The sequence below is a fragment of the Mytilus trossulus genome, chromosome 7, assembly GCF_036588685.1.
Source record: "Mytilus trossulus isolate FHL-02 chromosome 7, PNRI_Mtr1.1.1.hap1, whole genome shotgun sequence".
NCBI classification, from domain to species: Eukaryota; Metazoa; Mollusca; class Bivalvia; order Mytilida; family Mytilidae; genus Mytilus; species Mytilus trossulus.
The window spans coordinates 85307191-85332961 of NC_086379.1; the positions used below are offsets into that span (position 1 = coordinate 85307191).

Genomic DNA, 25771 nt, shown 5'->3' on the forward strand with positions numbered 1-25771 from the left:
TATAATAAATCAAATATGAGGGTGATAGATCAGATATTGGTACCCCTCGAAAAAGCATTGTCAACCTTGACTTCGCCGCTTTTGACAATGCTGTCGTGGGGTAATAATCTGCTCTTTCACCCTCTCAGCTATGTGCTATTTATATAATATATTTGCATATACATTACAGCAACAAAAGTAACACATTTTTTGGTTCAACATAGAAAAAGATTGTTTGTAAAAATCAATAAGGTTTACTGGTAGCATATATACATAGTTTCAACCAGTTATAAATTTCGAAATTATCAAAAAGCTAAGTATCAACCCCAGGCAAAATTGACCTTAGATAAATTAAACTATTCCTTTAATTTCCATTTTGGTCACATTACTGTTCATGTTTTCATGTATTTATACAATATTCGCTTTGTCAAAAGTTCCTACAGAACAGCGTTTCACACGAACGAAGCATATACTGTGTATTATTTTACTGTACAATAGCATTTTTAGAAAGACTCAACGTCCTTTCATAAACTCTTCCATATGCGTAGGATGGATGAGTTGTTGTGAAAAGGGTATTCATTTATTTATAAGTAAAAAATTCCAGATCGTTTTTGTCTATCGTTTCACACAATATTATATCTTGTAAATGTAGGACTCTAAAGTCCAATGGGGACGCTAAAGTACAATTATCACGCTAAAGTGCGGTGGTATGCGCTAAAGTGCAATGCCTCCATACGCTAAAGTTCGATGGTCCGCGAAATTATAGACGTCAAACGCATAGTTGGATTATGTCGTTAACAGTCGTTTTTACAACAAAAAAAAGTAAAATCACAAAAATACTGAACTCAGAGGAAAATCTAATTGGAAAGTCCATAATCACATGGCAAAATCAAATGACAAAACACATCAAAAACGAATGGACAAGAACTGTCATATTCCTGACTAGGTACAGGCATTTTCAAATGTAGAAAATGGTGAATTAAACCTGGTTTTATAGCGCTTAACCTCTCCCTTTGATGACAGTCTCATCAAATTCCGTTATATTTACAATGACAACATTCCGTTATATTTACAATGACAATATATACAACATGCCGGAAGGCAAATGACAAATATTTGAGTATTATATAAGAACTATTCAACCAAATGACAATGACTTAATTAATTTAAACCTAACCGTACTTTGTCGGCTAAAACAAAAGTGTTTTATTAAGGTAGCTGGTAGAAGAACTTGTATCCCGCAGACGACCGTTTTACTATAGGCATTAGCTGTTATAGATACAAGTAGTAATCGCATAGATAGATATAGGAAGATGTGGTGTGAGTGCCAATGAGGCAACTCTCCATCCAAATAACAATTTAAAAAAAGTACACCATTATAGGTCACACCGAACAACAAGCTATAAAGGGCCCCAAAATTACTAGTGTAAAACTATTTACCATTTATTTAGATAATTCATATAGTTTTTTTCACTGACCCCACTACCCCTTCCCACTCTTCTTAACTTAATTTGGGAAAAATTGATTGACCAATTAGGATATGTATAAAACCGATGTCAATTAAACAAAACTTGCAGCAATTTTTACCCCCCCCCCCCCCCCCGTAACTATTTGAGTTAAGTTTTTTTTTTTTTTTTTTTTATCTTTCATTGATTTTTTGATACATGTCGTTCCTTAAGACTACTGTTTAATTATAATGTCTATCACATATGGTTTACCTAAGCTAAGATTTTGCAAAAGGACTAAAATTTTACATTGAATGTTCTTGAACGATTTTTAAAGCCTTCGAACCTTACCCTATTGGTCCATCGCATTTTAGCGTGACATACCATCGGACTCTAGAAAACAAACAACCATCGCACTATAGCGTGAGACACCATCGGACTTTAGCGTAGACCATCGCACATTAGCGTGACCATCGCACTTTAGAGTACCATCGTACTTTCTCTGAAACTGACATTATCAAGATGCTTGATTTCTTGATTGACAACATATTTGTTACGTTCGGAGGGTGTGTTTTTTAACAGACTATCGGCGTCCCAATGGAAACGAATTGTGCCCCTCTTATTGCCGACTTGTTTCTTTATTAATATGAGGCAGACTTCATACAAAAACTTCTTAGGAAGAAAGACAAGAAGTTAGCAAAATCCTTTAACTCTACTTTCCGCTATATAGATGATGTTCTTTTACTAAATAATTCAAAATTCGGTGACTTTGTCGAACGCATCTATCCCATTGAACTAGAGATAAAGGATACAACAGATACAATTAAGTCGGCCTCATATCTTGACTTACATCTAGAAATTGACAATAAGGGTCGATTGAAAACAAAACTTTACGACAAAAGAGATGATTTCAGCTTTCCAATTGTGAACTTTCCATTTTTAAGTAGCAGCATTCAAGCAGCACCTGCATACGGTGTATATATCTTCCAATTGATACGATATTCCCGTGCTTGTATTTCCTATTATGATTTTCTTGACATAAGTTTGTTACTCACAAGGAAGCTATTAAATCAAGAGTTCCAAATGGTGAAGTTGAAATGATCTCTTAGTAAATTGTACGGACGCCATAACGAGTTGGTTGACCGTTATGGAATAACGGTTTCACAAATGATATCGGATATGTTTCTTACGTCGTAACTAATATCCCCTTCCCTTTCATAAATGTGACCTACCGAATTAGACTATTTACCGGATTTGTTATTTCATAAGCAACACGACGGGTGCCATGTGGAGCAGGATCTGCTTACCCTTCCGGAGCACCTTAGATCACCCCTAGTTTTTGGTGGCGTTCGTGTTATTTATTCTTTAGTTTTCTATGTTGTGTCATGTATACTTTTGTGTGTCTGTTTGTCCTTTTCATTTTTAGCCATGGCGTTTTCAGTTTATTATCGATTTATGAGTTTGACTGTCTCTCTGGTATCTTTCGTCCCTCTTTTAGAGTCTTACATCATATTATATTTTTTTGACTCCTTAGACACCTTCTTTTGCTTGAATATGATACTGTGTCTGCTATGTTATCAATCGTTTCACAAATTATTACATAATGTCTATATCATATTTTGAGGCACTTACTTTTGCTCGAGTATGATACTAATTACAGTATCTACTGTGTTATCAATCGTTACACAGAGTATTACATAATGTATATATTATATTTTTAGGCACCTACTTCTGCTTGAGTATGATACTTATTACTGTGTCTACTGTGTTATCAACTATTGTGGCGAACATGTTTTTTCGAGGAGTTCGGATAAATCGTGCACCATTATGGCTAAGAAAGGTAATATATTTGTTTACATTATGAAAACAAAACTATTCCAGAAGTATTTGGAAAAAAGACGACAAAAAACTAGTTTAATAGGTTAATACACCCTAGGTATTTACAACTTTTTGTACAAAGTAAGGACATAACATTAATTTTCGCTGTATAGTAATATGAAATTTATTTAGATATCTTAATTATTGGTCTTTAAATTTAAGCTAACTAAAACTATAGAACTTTGTTTAGTTCTAAACTTCCAAGTTAAATCCTCATATACGGAAACTGTTCAATGATTCTGATATTATATACTAAAAAATTGATAGGAAGGATAATGATAAATATAGTAGTTATAATAGTTATGTTAATAATGTTTACCATCAAATGAAACTATATTAACATTTATTCTTAATTGATTGTTAATTGCTTAACGTTCTAAGGGGCGATATGGCTTGCGTGTTCGTGATGAGAACAAATTAACAATGCATGCTATATGTAGGTCTTGTTATTGGGAAAAAATCATGAATTAAATTGTGAAAAATGCTACTGCTACTAGGACGAGGATATATCTTATAAGGCATAATTTGGAATCCCTCAAACAATTATTGCAAGGGTTCTTGACATGTAAAGAACATGGCCTATTTTCTAACGTAGATGCGTATTTGTACATCCTACCCGGCCAAACCAACGCCCCACTTCAGCCAATGTTTCACTGCCGATCAGAAGAAGACATTAGTTACAACATTTTTATATTTAATTTATAAAAGGTGTAAGAAAATAACACTTCTGGTTCATTAAATGGACTGTTTCTTAAAATTAAAGTTTTTAAGGTACTTTTTCATTAGTTCAGAGCGAAAATGGGTACTTCTTGTATATCTATTGTCACTTCCGGTTGACCTTTTAGATATACTAACCTATTGCAGAGACAAAATGACTTTACGATGAGCCAGAATGCATTTTTAGGAAAGGTCAAAATCTGAAAGGTAAATTTGACCTTTTACTTTGACTCAAATTCAAGATCATAGGTCAGTTATCTCAAATCGGAAGATCCTAGGTCAATCACTTGTATGGTTGAGGAGTTGTACTGATTTAAAATACATAAACAGAGAAAGGTCATATTAAGGATTACCGAAAGACTTAGAGTAAAATAGGCTTAACAACATTCATTTGTCGAAGGCGTTTATCTTTTAATGTCAAGGTTTCGTGTCAATTAAGATAACAAATAAATTTTAAAATAAAAAAAGATATGAAATTAATAGCACCAATAAGATGTCGTTGGATCGCTTTGGTTTGACTTATTCCTCATTACTTTACTAAAACTTTGGAAAAGAGGTTGACTATATCTTTCTCGGTATAAGGAAAATAACGAAAACAAAAAAAAAGGAAGAGAAGAGAAGAGGACACTCCTATACGAATGGGTGTTCGGGTACCTTAAAATCATCCGTCAAAACCATTATATGTCTCGAAACAAAAAAATCTTGACGGCAGAAGAGACAAAAAATAAGTAATATTCAGAACAAATTCCAAAGGTCTTTCAACGGACAAAGGAAAGACAAAATAATAATAATAATAATAATGATAATAATAATAATAATAATAATAATAATAATAATAATAATAATAATAATAATAATAATAATAATAATAATAATTAAAAAACAATTGTTCAGAGAACAATTGACGGTCTTTCCACACAAAACAATGTATTTTCATATGAAAGTAGTAATATTAAGTTTAAAATGTCATTTCAATCGTCGAATGATAGCTTATTGTACGCTGATTTCAAAAAATGGTTCCTATACAATATTTTTAAATATGGAGGATAATTTGTTACTTTCGGTTTGAAAAATGTTAACTCAGATTATATTTGAATATTTACTTGACACTGATTCCAAAATCGGGTTCTATATACTTTTATACTAATAAGGTACAAAAAATAGCTACTTCCGGTTTACACAAGGTCACTTCCGGTTATTTTTTCAAGGTTATATGGTTTGATACCTATTGCCAAAAGTCTCATGTCTTTATCATGTATACATATGAGGTAAAAGCAAAGGTCAAAATCTAGAACATCAAATTAAGATATGACCTTGAGATCAATTTGAAGGTCATAAACCAAGGACCTTAAATCAAAAGACCGTAGGTCTTAATTATATTAATCAAATTAATTATATATTACGTTCAGCGTACCATTGCAATCAAAATTTGCATGTTACGACATGTCGTAACTAACAATTTAGTAAAAATAATTTGTTGATGTCTTATACGGTTTTTGGAAATAAGTGAAAATAAGCCAAATTCAAATTTGGAATATGACCTTGACCTTTGACCTTGTCCTATTTTTTATTTTTTTGTACCAAGGACCTCAAATCAGAAGATCCTAGGTCTCTATCACCTATGGTTTATAAGATAGAAATGCATATCACTTATATTAAATGCATAAGGGGAAATAACTCTCATATGGAGCGTTTATATTGCTTCGGTCAAAATAGGACAAATCATGCGAAGGATATAACGAGCAATCTTATTAAATAAATTTGTCGCTTTATGTTACGATTATGGAGGAGATTTAGGCACAAGGAAAACCGTGTTCGGGGAGATAACTCTTACAAAGAAAATTGTTCGTCTTAGCAGGGTGAAATTTAAAAGCGCATGAACTAATGATACCATATGAGAAATATCTAAGCGACATATTGTGAAACAAAAATTTCTGAATGTGGCGGAAAAAAAAATAATCAGAAGAAATACAATAGGTCTTTCCACACAGTGGGAAAGCCAGTGACATTGAAGAGCTTCTTCCGGTGGTCACGCGGGAAAGGGGAGATAATCTAAAAATTTCGAGGTGGCGCTGTAACCAGCGTGTAAACAAAAACATAGCCTATGCTTCAGACAATAAATTTATTAAAACAACTAAACATCCATCAGTATTTGAGGGTAATTTTTCATTAGAATAGATTTTGGCACACGACTGCCAAAACAGGTAATAAAATAAGTGCTGCGTTACTGAAATATGATAAATCAAAAGACGTCCTCCGTTGATTTCCAAAAAAACGCGGGTAATCCCCATGTTTGCTAAGAACTGACACAAATGCATCCTAAAGCTTTTCATTGGTCGAGATATAAATAAATGAGACCCAGAAACATATGGGCACATGACTATGTATAGGATTCCCCGTCACTCTGAGTAGTGTTTACATAATAAATACTTGAACCGGAGGTCAAAATTCAACATTTTTCAAACGTTTTTGGAGTTATTTCGTCGCAAAAACAAGCAAATTATGTCATATTTTACAGCTTTTAACCACGAAATTGATTGAGACAATGAAGGATGATGATGTTACCAGGATTTTATATATTTTACTTAAAAATGATGATGGGTTCAAGGCAAAAATTTACACCGTCATTTGTTGATGTTTTTCATGTTGCTCAAACTCCTCGGTATTACATTTTCTGTAGTTAATTAATTATGCTGCAGTGTGTACCAGATGTATGTAGTACATTGAAACTGATTTAATCTATGAACGAATTTGTCCATATAAATGACTTTAATTGTCTGGAAGTACCCCCCCTTTTTTCCCCAACTTTTCAAATAGTTCAGTAAGGGGTAAGTCAAAAGTTATTGTCTGGATAAAAAGCCTACGCATGTGCAAAGTGTAAACACTCAGTTAATCTTTGTTTTAAGCCATTTGTTTTAGGGTAATGGTTACAGTCATTCATTGATTAAGTGAATTAATCTGAAATCAACTGGTCAATTTTAAAAAGTAACATTCAAAAATATTAATCTGATGCATCAATAATGTTCACTTGATTTTTAGTCCTCGTTCTTGTTGTTTATATAAAAAAAATACTAAGCACGTTGGAAGCTGACACTCGCACATGTTTATAAATGTCTGTCCTGTCCTTATCATGCATATCAAATAACCTGGTGTACACTAACCATTCATGTTTGAGTGTGTCTGGGCCCTGGGGCATGTTTAACTCTTGAGAGCTTGAGATTAACATTCAATAGGAATGCCCAATGCCTAGTACATCCAATTCTTAATACATGTTAGAGATATATGACCATTTAAAGCATTAACAAAATGTCTAAGGTCTACTTTGAAAATGGCATATGAATGTCTCACTCAGATTTTGGTGATCCTGTTTTCTTGCATTGATATTGATGCTTGACCCACATTTTTATTTTACACCAATCTACAAGAAAACAAAGCTTGGACACAGGATCTATAGTTTAATTAGAATCATACCATTCCTATATATCTGCGTGCTGATTTTTCTGCAATATAATAATTTTTCACACATTTTACTCCATTATAAAAGCACACAATTGCAATAATTTGCAAAATTATGTGATAACATATAGGAAAAGGGCACCAGGACATCTCATTCTAATACTACACTAGGAGCAGGATCTACTAACTCTTCCAAACACCTGATATCAATTGTATGTTGTGGGCTCAAGTTGCTCAGTTTTCTTTTTTCTAATTTGAATATTAGTTTAGACTTTTCGTCAAAAAAGTATGAAAAAAGAGAGACTACTGAAAATTATTTATTTAGGTGTAGGGGATACCACACTTCAGAAAAACAGTGAAAAGTCAAGTCATGATAGGCTATTTGAGAGACCTCAATGATACCTCACTATGTCTAGGAGAAGTGAATGATTCTAAACCTTTCTGTTTCAAATCTTTACACCTAAAAAATCATTAAAGACCATCAAGTTGACTTTTTATATCTCTGAAAATTTTATGTCTCAAATTCTATAGTACATACATGTATATGCCTGATATCAGTGACGGATCCAGAACTTTTTCTAGGGGGTTGCTGACTGATTAAGAGTAGCCCGCTCCAGTGATTTCCTATTAAATCAACCATTAAAGTCCTATGAATATGCTAGCTTTGCATCTATGAATCTCAGGATTTTATTGTATTGCAACAGCATTATTGTCTCATGTACATTTACCCCATGTTATCAATATAAAATGGTGGAGTGTTTCACATTGTATATTTAAAAATATAAAAATGTTTAGAAATAAACGTTTATTAAATGATGAATAAATACAGTCATAAAAATAGTGTTAAAATGAAACATATGTAAAAAAATATTTTAAATAATTTAAGAGTATTATTGTTAAAAAGTCCAAGTTAAAGTAAAATCAAGTCAAATAGTCCTCTGTCCCATACATGTAAATCCTCAAAATAGAAATCCTGCTCTTCTTATTCCTATTGTTATCTGAAAATATATAATTTTTGCAGATGATATTATCAAATGAAAATAATTTCGAACTTTTCTACAGTTGTTATATGAAATTATAATATATTTTAATTGCCTACTAATTTCCAAGAATGAGAACTTCAGAAGGTTCACATTTAAATTGGAATTGAATGTTTTTTATTTGAATTTCAATGAGACAACTATCCCAAAATACTCATTTTGAGTGGTAATATAGGTATTGTTTTTTGCTACATGAAAGCCTTTAAACATGAGAAAATCCCATAATGTATATACTATGATTGTTTTCAGATGTTTGATATCATTTCATTTAAATAAAATCATCATTATTTTAAATCTTAAATAAGCAAAAGGATGATTCAACAAAAATAAAGAAATTATTTTAGACTTTTAAAAATGTAAATAATTAATTTATTTTTAATGACTATAATTGAATTATCTTACATGTATCTGTTATGGGCGTAATGGGCAGTAAGTAAGTAAGTATCTGTTATTTAAAAGGTTACTTTTCATTCAATCATTCAATCATTCATATCTTAATTCTTCATACCAGTAATTGATATTAAATGTATCGATCCACCACCAATAAAACAGGGCCACAACACCTAGCCAATACTGAATGTGGCAATAAAATTCAACAATAAATCACATTATTTGTTGTTTTTTTTGCATGGAAGGAGGGGCAGAATTGATACTGTCCTGCTGGTTAATATTTCATATACCTGAAATCTCAAAAGATATTTTACATAGATATAGGAAGATGTGGTGTGAGTGCCAACTCTCCATCCAAATAACAATTTTTAAAAGTAAACCATTATAGGTCAATGTACGGCCTTCAACACTGAGCCTTGGCTCATACCGAACAACAAGCTAAAAAGGGCCCTAAAATTACTAGTGTAAAACCATTCAAACAGGAAATGCCTATATGCACTACTCAGCAAAAATAATAGTGCTGTTGTTCAGATAAACAAGCGTCTGAATGGGGTGTTCTCCATTTCTTTATCATTTATTCTTAACGTTCATTTGTCTCTATTTTTTTTTTATATTTTTTGTCCATCATTTCTCTTTTCTCAATATATAAATTAGCACATCAATAGTTCAAATAATTAATACGTCTGGCTAGGATATTTTATCATTTTTTTCTGGGATGCGTAGGAAGGCATCCCAGATAAAAAGTAAAATAGCCTACATATTTGTTTTTCGTTAAATTTTTTACATAAATAAGGCCATTAGTTTTCTCGTTTGAATTGTTTTACATTGTCTTATCGGGGCCTTTTATAGCTGACTATGTGCGGTATGGGCTTTGCTCATTGTTGAAGGCCGTAAGGTGACCTATGATTGTTAATGTTTGTGTCATTTTGGTCTTTTGTGGATAGGTGTCTCATTGGCAATCATACCACATCTTCTTTTTTATATTGTCAGACGTCATAATTATTTGGACTAGCATGGACATCATTTGCTCTATTCCTTATTACATAGTCAATTTTCTCTATTCTTTTTTCCTTTAGTCATAGTTCTTCAATTCTTTATACTTTAGCCATAGTTCCCAGTGGCGGATCTAGGGATAGGGTTCCGGGATTGGAATCCCCCCTTTTTATGGACAATCAATGCATTTGGATGGGGACATTAAGTTGGAACCCCCCTTTATCCTGGGCAAGGAACCCCCTTTTTAAAATGGCTGTATCTACCCCTGGTTCCCTATTGTGTGAACCCTCACCCTGTACTATCTGTAAGAAATGATGGATAGAGGTTTAGGATAAAATTAAACTAAAGATTATGTAGTTGTTTAGTCCAAATAATTATGCATCTGGCAAGGCTATTTATTTTGTTTCTGGGAAGCCTTCCTTAGACGAAGGCGTCCCAGAAAAAAAAATAGCCTTGCCAGACGTCATAATTATTTGGACAAGTAGTTGTTATATTTTTTCTATAATTTTATTTTGTTTGTTTTTGTTTTTTGTAACACACTTTTTGGGTTCAGAAATAATATTATAAAACAATTTAATTAACCTTTTTACGATTCGAGACAACCAAACAAATCAGTACAAATGCTTTACACAAACGTAATAATTTAATTAAAATTTAAATGCTAACATTGACATGCCAAAAATTCAAGTTTTAATCAAAATTGAAGTCTCGGGCTGAGGAAGGGGCGTTCAGTATTTCGTGTGGTCTGTGGGAATTTAATGGATTTCAGCATCGTAAAGAGGCAAACATATAGCCATAACCCGATCTGATCAATAATTTATGTTATGGATAATGTTCATATCTTTCTACTAACCATTAAAAGTAATAATACTAGGATTTCGTGAACTCAGAAACCTTGATTTGTTGATAAATGGCGTCGATTTATGTGCTTCCTTTTCGCAGCCTCAGTTACAATTTGTCACGGAGTGATGGGTATTTATGCAAATATTTAGGGACTCCTATCATCATAGATACTATTTTTGGTTATTTTTTATTTAAATAGCCAATAGGATGCAAATGTGTCAGTTATTTTCAGAAGGGGAAAACACCCGCCATATTTTTATCTTCCTAAATAACAACGTCACTTGCCATTTTCAGATGTTCGTTTCTTGTAAAATAAAATCTTCAAAGAAGAAAAAATAGCATAGTCACCTGTAAAACTTACCTATATAACTAATTGATGATGAAATGACACAAGTTTAATTGTCTTTAATAATAAATTTCTCGAAAAATCACACGTACACGATGTAAACAAATTACCGAGATGGCGCGATACTGTCGCTCTCTATGTAAAAATCGTGATTGTCGCCCTTGATTTTGTGGCCGTTACGTCTTATGGAAGGAGGCGCAGAATCGATCCGTGGCTTTCCTACTAATAAGGAAATAATACAATATGGGTAAACGAGTGGATGTAAAATCACAATAAAAGTGAAAACCAACAACAAAAATAGATAAATAATCAAGAAAATTTTCTCCGTGACCTTTATACCACATCTCGTTTGTTTTTTTTGCATTTAAGTAGATATTATTTTTCTGCTATTCGAATAATGAAGTACCAATATTTTCTAACGAAATGAAAAATTAAATGATATCGGCGGAAAATTAAAAAAAGGAAAACACAAACACATCAAATGTATGGTTAACAACGGTTATATTTCTGAATTGCTACAGACATTTGATCATGTAGAAAATGATCGATTAAACTTAGTTTTATAGCTGTCTAAAACGCTCACTTGCCTGACATTAGGGTCAAATTCATATATGTTGACATCAATGTGCAAAAAAATCAAATAATCAAATCAAATGATTTTTGTAGTATTTTCCCATTTTATAATGGTATAATGCTTCACTGCTGTCCCAGGTTAGAAAGAGGGTTGTGTACCTGATATGTTAAATCTTGACTTGAATCTTTTCTCATTGTTATCATGGATTTCACGGATACATTATATTGGTTAAAGAGGGATTTTTAAATATCCTCATCCTCATATTAACCTCATATAACTCTGATATTTTTCTATTTTAGTTGATGATCGATGTTGTAGCAAGGCTTTTCTGTATTCGCGACAAATTGGTCGAGAATGAGGAACGAAATGATGAAACCGTTCGGAACCTCTGGAGTATGAAAATGTCTTCTGACAAGAATTGTAATGCTGCTGAAGAAAAAGGTGCCAGAGTACGATTATTAGCAGAGAAAAAGGAAGAATTTTATCGCTCTGATATATATGAAAATGGACAATCGAATGGAGACATTGACTTTTCAATTCCAATGCGTTCAGGATTAGCAGAGGACATACGGGTTATACGAGAAATCGTAGAGAAATACCAAGATCAGAAGAAGAGAAATGAAATAAGAGAGAAGCACATCCGAGAATGGAAAGTTATCTGCTGTATAACTGACCGGTTGTTTTTTCTTTTATATTTACTAATTAATATTGTAGGTGTTGTCATTATTTTTTTCCTAGAATGAACCATTGTATACAATCTATGATGAACCATTGAATCAATCTATGCATGATGATACAACGATGACAACAACGAGATTACATAGACAATGCCAGTCGATGTTATGTACACTTTCAAGTTCATGTCTATCTTTGTCTATCTTTAATTTAAATTTATGTTATCAATCAAAAACTATTTATGTTTCGTAGTTTTAATATAGGACTGAAATCTTTGAAATACGTTATTATTATTAGCCCGAATCTAAGTTATTATTAGCCCGAATCTAAGTCTTTGATACACAATTTGAAATAATCAAAAAAAGAATGTTTCTTTTTGCTTCATTTTCACCTAAAACATAGGGTGTCAAACACCTGCATTCGTCGATTTTCTGTTTTGATAACCATAGCTGTGTTTGTGGTTTTTATTTTTATCAATGTATCTGTCAGTCAATTTAGGTCCGATTGTTTTCTTTATTATTGGTCTCTTGGGCGTATTGCATTTCCGCTAATTTTTCAAAGTCCCAATTGCTACGTTTCCGCAATTTGTATTTATTACTTTTCCGGAAATTTACCTGGTAAATTATAAATATTTGAATATATATTGACTTGAAAAATGTTGCTATGTCCTTATACAGAGACAGGCGAAAGCAGTTTCCAAAATTACCTAAATGTAGATTAGAAATTCACGAGACATTAATTGAAACTTATTTTCACTTTTAATTAGTCAATGATTTTGATTCGGGAATCGTTATACTTTCATGTTTCACCAACTTGGTATGTCTATGTAATGAAATGACTGATATTTTCATAGATGGCACATTTAAATCCTGTCCGAAATTCTTCTACCAACTCAGTTTTTTCGATACATGGATGTAAAAATGGTAACTACATTTGTACATTCGTCTTGTATTTGCGTTACTTCCACTTAAATCCGAGGAATGTTACACGAGAATGTTGGATCGGCTTATTGATGTGTGCACTACCCGAAGAATAACTATCCAGCCCGAGGTAGTTCATAATGACTTTGAATGTGCAATGCATACTGCTGTTACGAAAACACGAATTGTGCCGAGTCGTTTCATGCCCACTTGAACGAGCAGTTTTACGCTTGCCATTCTAACATTTTTGTTTTTATTGATGTGTTATTGAAACTGCAAACAACATCTTACATAAAAATGAGAACTCTAACTGTAAAAGCACCCGTTTGGAAATGTGAAAAGGAGAAGATGGACTTCCTTCTTGAACAAAATACAAAACTTGTAAACGGTGAATGTACTACTGTGGACTTTGTGCGGCGTGTTGGCTACAAATATTCTGCCAGAACTGACTTATGAACTCATTTATAGATATTTCTGATTAGTGCTGACTTTTGAACATACGTTTTCATAGATTTAAATGATATATTTTACTTGCATGTTATGATGACCTTTGACTTACTTAATATTTATTTTATATTATGGCTTTGCTTTTGATCAACAGGTATTCCTCAGGTAGCAATAAACAGTTAGGAAAAAATATTAATATTTGCCCTTATAAATTTTACCATCCCCTTTTCATTGCTTTCTTGCAATATCAAGCTTACTGTTTGTGTCATATATGGGCATATGTATGTAATCAGAATCTTCCATAGATTTAAAATCCAGTACATAAAATGGTAAAATATAATTTCTTTTGGGTGTATCCATGGCAACAATCTGCATTTATTTGTTATAAAATATTGCAAAAAGGGGGGAAAAGATGTCAAATACTTCCCCAAAATTAGACTAAAAGTAGAATTTCAATCGCTTGAAGTAATACCTTTTCTGAAACTGTGTACATATATCATTCAGCAAATCCAATGAAAATCATATGTCTTTCGTCTCATTTTTTTGTAAAATTGCGTCAAAAACTTCGTGTAGTAAAAAAGTGTTTGTAAACATTACATTAATTTCTGGAGCGATTGCCGGTCTAGCTATGAAAATACGGATTGTCAAACAGAAAACAGCCCATAAAACATGTAAAAAATAATCTTGATGCTCTTATAAACCATCTTTGAAGGCTAAACTAGCACTCAGCTGTCTAAAAATGAATTTTATTATACAATACCTTTCCTATTTGAAAAATCCACAGGGGCCAAAATGTGAAACTAAACTCCTAACTTGTGTATTGCTACCTCAATTATTTGCGGAAAAGAATAATTTATTTTTTCCGGAATAGTTACTTTTTTTCCGGAAAAGTAAGATATTTATTTGCGGAAACGTAAACTTTTTTTTCCGGAAACGTCATCTTTTTTTTTCCGGAAAAGTAATGCCAATTTGCGGAAACGTAAAACGCCGGGTCTCTTAAGTCAATTCATTATTTGATGAACATTTAGTTTTTCATATTTCTGTACATTAGTATTTTATTGTTTGTATGATTATAATGAAGAAAATTTTTATTAATTATACAAAATATGAAAGAATCTAAGACAAAATATCTTAAGTAAGAAAAGGAAATGTATGGTGCCATGTTATACACTTAACACGTTTCAATCCAAAATAATTAAAAAAGTGAAGTCTTGAATTATAATTAATTATTCACACATAAATTTATTTGAATTCATCTTTATTGTATTTTTTATTATATGGATTGTAGGATCGTTTTAAACTTTTGAAATAAATATGAAATAACTTTATATACTTTGGTTCAATTACTTTTCATTACGTATCAATACAGATGCAATCAAAAACTTATTAAAAGTATAAGTATGGGTGTCATTCGGTTTATTGAGAGAAATGATCGCGAAAGAATACCTGACGGTAGTCAAGTATTGCGATTGGATGGTGAAAGACATGGTACCGGATCGTGAATGTAATCAAATGTAAATTCTACCTAAAAAAATACTGAATCTTCAAAACGCGGTACAAATCCGAAAAAAACAACTAAATAAGTCTGTCAAAATGATTCAACATTCTCAACAAGACTGTGCAATAGGATAAAGAAAATATACAGTACTTTATGAGAAAACACAAAAGGCGCAACACATGTCCATGGGATTCATTAAAAAAAACACGCTTTTTGTACATTTAATGGTCACATTTTAATATATTATGATATATTTGAAATTTAATCTTTGGTTTTTCCAAAAATAAAAGTGTGCTCTTCCCTTGAAACCATTCATTTGTTTCTGAAACATTGGATTTTGTTGATTTGTCACCAAACTTGATCGTGAAAGATCAGGCAACGCACTATTTCGATCGTGAAAGACAATGCGTGACCAGACTTAATAATTAAACAAGACTGTGTTCCCAGTACACGGATGCCCTACTCGCACTTTCATTTTATATGTTCAATGGATCGTGAAATTGGGATAAAAACTCTAATTTGGCATTAAAATGAGAAAGATGATAGCATAGGGAATATGTGTACCAATCTTCAAGTTGATTGAACTTCAACTTCACCAAACCTTAACCAAAAACTTTAACTAAAAACTTTAGCCTGAAGCGGGACAGACGAACGGACGGACGAACATACCAGAAAACATAATGCCCCTCTACTATCGTAGGTGGGGCTTAAAATAATATTTCTATTATCAATTGATATACTTACAACTGATGGAAGCGTGTATTTTTTTTTTATAAGAACAAACATTTAAGCTTTCATTTTTTTTCTTTTAAATTCAACTCTTAACCTCGAAATTAAAAAAACCCAACTAAAACGTGTCTAGATAAGTGGATTTCGAAAATAGAAAGACCTCCACGAGCGTAAAATTTCGAAAAAAGGTTCAGGTGTTGTTTTGAAATGCATCCGCCTTGGAAATATATGCATGTGTACGCAATTTATTTGTGTGGGTTGTTACTTTCTGTCATGTTGAGTGTCGTTCGTGCATACATAGTATGACGCTATTGTTATTTCGTGGCTGCGCCGACACAAACTAAACAGGTCCAAAGATAACGTTATTTTTAACTAATTGTTTGTTAAATGTTTTCACAATAGCTTTAGGTCATTGTACCAAACTTAGTGGGGAAATTTTCATTCATCGTATACTTCAACTGGGATGCTTAGCTTGAACTGTTATTAAACTAATTCAGCTCTATTCTCAATCGTTACAACTTCTACTGAATCTGCACTGGTATGTCTAGCGATATCATCATGCAGCTCAGTTCATTCAGTTCGCGTGTGAAAATTCAGCTCTGAGAATTGGTGTATGTTAGAGCATCTTCGCTAGCCAAGGGTTACGATCCACCCCCGTTCTCTTCACCCTTGGCGGATTGAGATGAAATTTCGTAGACACCCCCAAGTTAAGGATTTGTATTGGTTGCAGTAGAAACTCGCTGCATCCTATCAATAAGTGCATATAACATGATCACGTGTAGATGTAGAAAGTTTTTGGAAACAATTGCCACGTGTTTATTGTGCAACAAGTCTTTACATCCTTAAACATACGACTTTATTTAGGGACAACTTGAATGTTTATAATCAACTAAAAGATGTTCCTGTGTATTTTTCATGCACGAATGCATGAATGTTGACGTATATTTCGTTTCCGGCTTGACCAAGTGTGTAGAATCTAGACAATACCGTGTTTTTACCTCCAAATTGAAGAGTTCAAGTGCTACCATTGGTCAAGATTAATGTATTCGAAATGGACGTGACTTGAATCTTCCCTCAATGATGGCGCAACATTGAGCTCACAAATTTTAGCTCAATCTGCCAAGGGTGAAGAGAACGGGAGTGGATCGTAACCCTTGGCTAGCGAAGATGAAGTTAGAGTTGTTATAGTAAAATTATGAATTGCCACCAAAGACAAATATTAGTATAACACAACTAAGGCAGACATATCTACTTACCGCCACTATTTAACAATAATAATATTGGTATGCAACGTTTAAATAAAGTAAGGTTATTAACCATTTATCATATCTAATAGCAAAACAGCATCTTTTGTTACCAATTTGAGCTTGGACTATAACCATGCAACCTTTTGTGGTACAGTACTTCCTTAAGTTCTTTATATACAACGTAACAGATGTGAAAAAATTATTGCCAATGAGATAACTATATATTACAAACTATAGAATATCAGAGCGCAAATGCTGAAATGCCTCGTCTACTTTACTTGTGATAGTATATATGTTGAACATCTGTAATAGTAAGGGTTTTACTAGAAGTGTCACATACACTTAAGATTGTCATTGATCAATGAAAATAGGTTAAGGTCCGATGAACCATGTCACACAGACCGGTACAAACATCCCGTACACCAAATATTGTGGTTCTTACGATCGGAACAGCCCAAACAATATATTCATATTTTACCACGGGTGTGTACTCAAAGCGTTTGAAGGACGTCATGTTAGAATTTTCGATAGACAACGTTAACCGAAAGTAGAGTTTCTTTTCGTAACCAATTCATTGAGTACATATTTCTGCGTTGGACTTTTATTTGTTTGTGAGTGAATTGGTCGAGTTTATACACCAATAAATTCCTTTAAAACGGCGTTTAATCCTATAATAACAGTTAAACAATGAAAACTTATCAAAGATCGATGACCTATGAAAATGAGGTCAACGTCATATATGAAACATGCAGACATAAATTTGGACATGTACACCATACACCAAATACAGGGGCCCTATAGCAGACGGTTATATAAGCATATAACCACATACAATAAACATTGCTGAGTGATACATGATAATGAGGCCAAAGTAATTTGACCTGTCTGGTCGAAAATGTACACCTTACTACCATAATTTACATCAAACACAGTTACTCTATTGATTAACGAATCCGGGATACGGACTTGACCACAAAACTAAACATGAATCCATGAAAAAAGGTATCTTCACTGTATACATATAATGGGTTTACAAATGAGTAATGAAAATAGTAAATACAAAATTAAACTATATCAAAGGAGTAGGTCCGGTAAGGGCCAATTTTGTCATCAAATTTCAGGTTCATCTGATGAAAGATTTTGGAAACATTTTAAACACTTAAGTGTCCACTTTAGTCGAATCAATTAGTATACTTGAAAGATTTTAACTAATTTAGTCACTAAAAACGCTCAAATTAAAGCTTAAATATGATTTTTTTTAAACATGCCATAACTGAATATGTCACTTTTCAGATATTTTTTGTCAACAATGAAAGTGGCCGCGCCGCATCCGTGTTCATTCTCAACCTTTATATATATTATGTATTATCATTGAATACAACTTATATTTGAATATTAAGAATGACCACAAATGCGACCACTTCCATTTCAAACGGAAACCGTCTAAAAAATAGCCAAAATGCAAACATTTCGATGATTTCAGTAATTTAGCATGACTTAATAATGCTAGAACCCGATTTTTGTTCATTGTATTGTAAAAAACAGCCCATATCTATGTAGCAGAAGTATTCTACTTTCCGATTAATAGCTAAAAGTTTACATTTGAACAATTTTGTAAAACTGCTATATTTTGGGGCCAAAAAGTGGTCTTACTGGACCTACTCCTTTGTATAAGAAACGGACAAATAGGCTGAAATCACTGTGTATCATCAGTACAGCGGACATAGGTACTAACCAAGCGGGCGTGATCGAATTTGACCTCACACAGTAACGAAAATCTTTGTTTTGTTCACATAATATCAATGTTTACCTCAATCTAAACATAATTGTTGTTTAAAGAAATGATTTGGTCGTAGGTTGATGATTAGAGATGTCTCATTATTTTCCCACAACAAGAACGATTACTACAAACATATCCAAATACTTGTCAAAGAAGTTGTCACTCGTCTCATCCGATATAATTCTATATTCATTGCAACTCGGTGTTTAGCTGGCCACATAAATCTTTCTGTACGGTGCATAGTTCAGTTGCTGTACACCGTACACAAAAACAAAATTTTCAACCTCATTCATTACCCCAAAACTTTCAAGGAATGATTATATGATTGGTAACTTTTACTTTTGCCCTGTTTTGGCTTTCTTTCAGGTAAAACATGTAAAAGTCTCGACAATTGTATTGAAATTGAAAGTTGGTGTTGACATTCACAACTATTTGCGCATTTACAAGTTAATTGTTTTTTTTAAAATATAAAATATGTCTTATAAATAGGAAAAAATCGAAGCAAAAATTATTTTTGAGCAGGAATTTCAGATGTTGAAAAATGTACATGAATGTTGATAAAAGAAAGCAAATATTTTCCTTACCGTGTCAGTTCAAAATTGATCATAGATATAGGAAGATGTGGTGTGAGTGCCAATGAGACAATTCTCCATCCAAATAACAATTTAAAGAGTAAACCATTATAGGTTAAAGTACGGCCTTCAACACGGAGCCTTGGCTCACAACGAACAACAAGCTATAAAGGGCCCCAAAATTCCTAGTGTAAAACCATTCAAACGGGAAAACCAACGGTCTAATCTATATAAACAAAACGAGAAACGAGAAACACGTATATATTACATAAACAAACGACAACTACTGTGCATCAGATTCCTGACTTAGGACAGGTGCAAACATTTGCAGCGGGATTAAACGTTTTAATGGATCCAAACCTTCTCCCTTTTTCTGAAACAATAACATAACATGCCTGCTTGATTAGTACCTATATCCACTGTACGATGATTCACGGTGGATATTGCTATAATTCACCTATGGTCATTTTTATAAATTTCCTGTTACAAAACTTTGAATTTTTCGAAAAAATAAGGATTTTCTTATCCGAGGAATAGATTACTTTAGCCGTATTTGGCACAACTTTTTGGAATTTTGGGTCATCAATGCTTTTTAACTTTGTACTTGTTTGGCTTTACAACTATTTTGATCTGAGTGTCACATATTAGTCTCATGTAGACGAAACGCGCGTCTGGCGTATTAAATTATAATCCTGGTACCTTTGATAACTATTGCTATAATTCACCAAGTTTGTGTGGTATTACAAGATTTTTAGATCCAATGGCATTGCACGATTATAGTTCTATTCATCATTAACAAACGAGACCCGGTTAGTCATAATTTATACGAATAATAAATATAAATTATCATATAACTGAATGATTTGAACGTCTTGAAATTTAGAAACGATCCAGGACTAGGTTGCACAAACGTCTATAAGGTAAATAGACCGTCACATAATAGCCGAAAGGAATCTGTGACGTACCCATCCTAATTACACAAGTGGGAAATACAGATACAGATATTAACTTCTAATAGACTATAAGATATCTAATTGACAATTAGTTAATAGAGTGATTTAAAAGCGTTAAACGAATCACTTTTAAGGCTACTATAAACTAATAGACAATTAAGTGACTATTAACATTTTAATAATCGATAAAGCTCCATTAAATTCTAAAATTGATTGTGACAATCGTGAAATTTCGCGATTTTCATCATGTTTTCCCAACGTCAATACGATTTTCTCGATTTTCATCATTTTTCACGACGTAATCATGATTTTCACGATTTTCATCAATTTTTCATGACGTCAACACGATTTCAGCAATTTTCATCATTTTTCAACGAGAGTACTTTCACATATTGACACCTAAACATGTCTAATTCAAAGACACAAGAAATTGAATGTGTTGTCATTGCAAAGGATAGAAAAGTCTCGAAAAAACGAGGGGAATGTGTCAATAAATAAGCATTAGTCTTAAATTCCATTATGATACTAATTGAAATATAAAGTTTATTGTCGACGTCCATTAAAGAAAATTGACAACTGCTGCTATATTTATACCTTCCATTTTGACAGTCTGACTCAACTCGAGTCGATTTTTCACTTCGATTATGGAAGGTTGTGCACATGCTCATTAACACTTATTTTATAACTCGAGCCAACCCGAGTTGAACGAATCAAAGTTTGTCGTCTGTTCAGCAACACTAAAATAATAATACTAGTAACATATCCTAAAGTACTTACAATATTATAATTTTGCGTGATTTCCAGTGGCAAATATTACTGACATGCATGTACAGGCTGAGAACAATCAGTTGACGGTAAATTAATTAGATAGGCCCTGTAATAGTTGCCATCCGGCATTAAAAAAGGTCAATGACACTTGAACTGCCACTGGACAATGAAAGTATATACTAGTATTGAATACGGACTGACGCGAATTTGCCTTGCAGTAGGCTCAGACAATTTATCACGGTTGGTTGGTAGATATCTATTAGTGAAAGTAGTTGGATATATTCACCCCCCAAAAATATAGAATGATTGAGGCGTTGTAGCGAACTTTCTGTCAAACTTAATAAGCTTTGTGAAGTTTTATCGAATAACTGTCATGATGATACACAGCTATGTATCTCTCCTAAAGCAGAGAAATAAGAAAGTTAAGACTCCAGTTATAGGCTTTACCGCTTAGAAGATTGTATGTGGGATGCTTGGTTCAGTGTACAGAATTACTTGGAGAAGAACATATTTCATGACTATTTTTAGTTAAAATACATTCTGACAGCACATTTTATTCATTTCTTATCCAAGTTTAAACCTTAATAAAGTCTTTTTTGTATTGAAAAATTACCACTAATCTTACAATTTTACTATCGATGTTATAAAAGAGGGACGAACAGAGAAATAACAGCTAATTTTGCTTCAAAGTGGAATATAAAGTTTAACTAAAACAAATCCAAGGTTATGATAATAGGTAAGCGTTTAGATAAAGATAAGAAGTGGCAATTAGGTAACCTGCTCCTTTAGGAAACAAATAAATACAAATATATCGGTATTTATTTTACCCGTTCATTAACTTTTGCTTACCATATAAATTGTTACTTAAAAGGTAACTTCGAGCGCAAGCTCAATTTATGCCCTCTGGAACTTGGTAATACGGCCATTTATCGCACACGGTTGTGCTGTATGGCTGCCGTCGTCAGTTTCAACAAAACAAATTCTTGAAACTTGACAAAATAAATCGGCGAAATTAATTTTAGTACTAATATGAATATCCCTAAGTCGGCTCTGTTCGTAGATTTGGGTTGGGAACCAATCAATGATTTCCTAGATAGACAAAGGGTGTATTATTTTGCTAGAACTCATGACCGAGATAAGAATAGATTATGCCGGATCATATTTGACGAGCTAAATGTTAACCTGAATATTTCCAAACAGTTTTTTGGAAGGTTTTTTCGTGAAAGATAATTTAAAGTTATAAGAAATAAAAGTAGTATAAATGCGTTCTCCAAATTCAACCTGGCGTCTGGTAGACATCCTTATTTGTCAAACTTGCTCGATTTTAGGTCTACAAGGTTAAAATTGTTAGCACGAACAAATTGTTTACCCATCAATCAAGTTTTGTATAGAATGAATAAGTCCGAGACTACCATTTGTCAAATGTGTTCAGGCAAATCTGAGGAGTCCGTGGAACATTTCGTTCTCTAATGTTCTGAATATTCTCCTAAACGAAATAAGTATTTTGCCGATATAAATGAGTACATAAGTACTAACTTCCCCGACTTTTGCTTCACAGAGTTACCGTCCTACGAAAAAATAAAGGGGTAGTTTCTTAATAAATATATATACATATATATGTATTCCTTTTCCTCAGAATAATTTCTATTTCGCCTGAATGGTTACTTGTAACTCGGTAATGTAGACAGAATGGTTAATTTAAATTTGAACTCACTTTTACAAGATATTTTAGTCATTCTTTAAATACTAATAATAAATTTCAATCATGACAAGCATTCTGAGAGTATAGCATCATGCATGGCAGCACATAGTCCACTACCAGTTCAATCTGAGAGTATAACATCATGCTTGGCAGCACATAGTCCACTACCAGTTCATTCTGAGAGTATAGCATCATGCATGGCAGCACATAGTCCACTACCAGTTCATTCTGAGAGTATAGCATCATGCATGGCAGCACATAGTCCACTATCAGTTCCATCTGAGAGTATAGCATCATGCATGGCAGCACATAGTCCACTACCAGTTCATTCTGAGAGTATAGCATCATGCTTGGCAGCACATGACAGTCCACTACCAGTTCATTCTGAGAGTATAGCATCATGCTTGGCAGCACATAGTCCACTACCAGTTCATTCTGAGAGTATAGCATCATGCATGGCAGCACATAGTCCACTACCAGTTCATTCTGAGAGTATAACATCATGCTTGGCAGCACATAGTCCACTACCAGTTCCATCTGAGAGTATAGCATCACGCATGGCAGCACATAGTCCACTACCAGTTCATTCTGAGAGTATAGCATCATGCATGGCAGCACATAGTCGGCCTCTACCAGTTCATTCTGAGAGTATAGCATCATGCATGGCAGCACATAGTCCACTACCAGTTCATTCTGAGAGTATAGCAACATGCATGGCAGCACATAGTCCACTACCAATCTGAGAGTATAGCATCATGCAAGGCAGCACATAGTCCACTATCAGTTCATTCTGAGAGTATAGCATCATGCATGGCAGCACATAGTCCACTATCAGTTCATTCTGAGAGTATAGCAACATGCATGGCAGCACATAGTCCACTACCAATCTGAGAGTATAGCATCATGCATGGCAGCACATAGTCCACTACCAGTTCATTCTGAGAGTATAGCATCATGCATGGCAGCACATAGTCCACTACCAGTTCATTCTGAGAGTATAGCATCATGCATGGCAGCACATAGTCCTCTACCAGTTCATTCTGAGAGTATAGCATCATGCTTGGCAGCACATAGTCCACTACCAGTTCATTCTGAGAGTATAGCATCATGCTTGGCAGCACATAGTCCACTACCAGTTCATTCTGAGAGTATAGCATCATGCATGGCAGCACATAGTCCACTACCAGTTCATTCTGAGAGTATAACATCATGCTTGGCAGCACATAGTCCACTACCAGTTCCATCTGAGAGTATAGCATCATGCATGGCAGCACATAGTCCACTACCAGTTCATTCTGAGAGTATAGCATCATGCATGGCAGCACATAGTCCACTACCAGTTCATTCTGAGAGTATTACATCATGCTTGGCAGCACATAGTCCACTACCAGTTCCATCTGAGAGTATAGCATCATGCATGGCAGCACATAGTCCACTACCAGTTCATTCTGAGAGTATAGCATCATGCATGGCAGCACATAGTCCTCTACCAGTTCATTCTGAGAGTATAGCATCATGCATGGTAGCACATAGTCCTCTACCAGTTCCATCTGATAGTATAGCATCATGCATGGCTGCACATGACAGTCCACTACCAATCTGAGAGTATAGCATCATGCATGGCAGCACATAGTCCTCTACCAGTTCATTCTGAGAGTATAACATCATGCTTGGCAGCACATAGTCCTCTACCAGTTCATTCTGAGAGTATAGCATCATGCATGGCAGCACATAGTCCACTACCAATCTGAGAGTATAGCATCATGCATGGCAGCACATAGTCCTCTACCAGTTCATTCTGAGAGTATAACATCATGCTTGGCAGCACATAGTCCTCTACCAGTTCATTCTGAGAGTATAGCATCATGCATGGCAGCACATAGTCCACTACCAATCTGAGAGTATAGCATCATGCATGGCAGCACATAGTCCTCTACCAGTTCATTCTGAGAGTATAGCATCATGCATGGCAGCACATAGTCCACTTTCAGTTCATTCTGAGAGTATAGCATCATGCATGGCAGCACATAGTCCTCTACCAATTCATTCTGAGAGTATAGCATCATGCATGGCAGCACATAGTCCACTACCAGTTCATTCTGAGAGTATAACATCATGCATGGCAGCACATAGTCCACTATCAGTTCATTCTGAGAGTATAGCATCATGCATGGCAGCACATAGTCCACTACCAGTTCATTCTGAGAGTATAGCATCATGCATGGCAGCACATAGTCCTCTACCAGTTCATTCTGAGAGTATAGCATCATGCATGGCAGCACATAGTCCACTACCAGTTCATTCTGAGAGTATAACATCATGCATGGCAGCACATAGTCCACTACCAGTTCATTCTGAGAGTATAACATCATGCATGGCAGCACATAGTCCACTATCAGTTCATTCTGAGAGTATAGCATCATGCATGGCAGCACATAGTCCACTACCAGTTCATTCAGAGAGTATAGCATCATGCATGGCAGCACATAGTCCACTATCAGTTCATTCTGAGAGTATAGCATCATGCATGGCAGCACATAGTCCACTACCAGTTCATTCTGAGAGTATAGCATCATGCATGGCAGAACATAGTCCACTACCAGTCTGAGAGTATAGCATCATGCATGGCAGCACATAGTCCACTATCAGTTCATTCTGAGAGTATAGCATCATGCATGGCAGCACATAGTCCACTACCAGTTCATTCTGAGAGTATAGCATCATGCATGGCAGAACATAGTCCACTACCAGTCTGAGAGTATAGCATCATGCATGGCAGCACATAGTCCACTATCAGTTCATTCTGAGAGTATAGCATC

At 34.0% G+C, this 25771-nt stretch overlaps 2 protein-coding genes across 2 annotated transcripts in view; both read left to right on the plus strand.

The window, feature by feature from the left end:
- LOC134726053 (neuronal acetylcholine receptor subunit alpha-2-like) overlaps nucleotides 1-12432 on the plus strand; it is an 84607-nt gene extending 72175 nt beyond the window's left edge. The window contains exons 6-7 of the mRNA XM_063590448.1: nucleotides 3146-3264; nucleotides 11961-12432. Of these exons, the coding sequence (XP_063446518.1) occupies nucleotides 3146-3264; nucleotides 11961-12404 (563 nt within the window). The 3' untranslated portion in view covers nucleotides 12405-12432. The remainder of the gene's footprint in view (nucleotides 1-3145; nucleotides 3265-11960) is intronic.
- A 12435-nt stretch (nucleotides 12433-24867) lies between these two features.
- On the plus strand, nucleotides 24868-25560 carry LOC134726740 (uncharacterized). Its single transcript, XM_063591158.1, has one exon. The coding sequence runs from the start codon at nucleotides 24868-24870 to the stop codon at nucleotides 25558-25560; it is 693 nt and encodes a 230-aa protein (XP_063447228.1).
- The last annotated feature ends 211 nt before the right edge of the window (nucleotides 25561-25771 follow it).

What these genes read in the sequence shown, in the direction of transcription:
- LOC134726740 (XM_063591158.1), top strand. Translation starts at nt 24,868, where the DNA reads ATGGCAGCACATAGTCCTCTACCAGTTCATTCTGAGAGTATAGCATCA.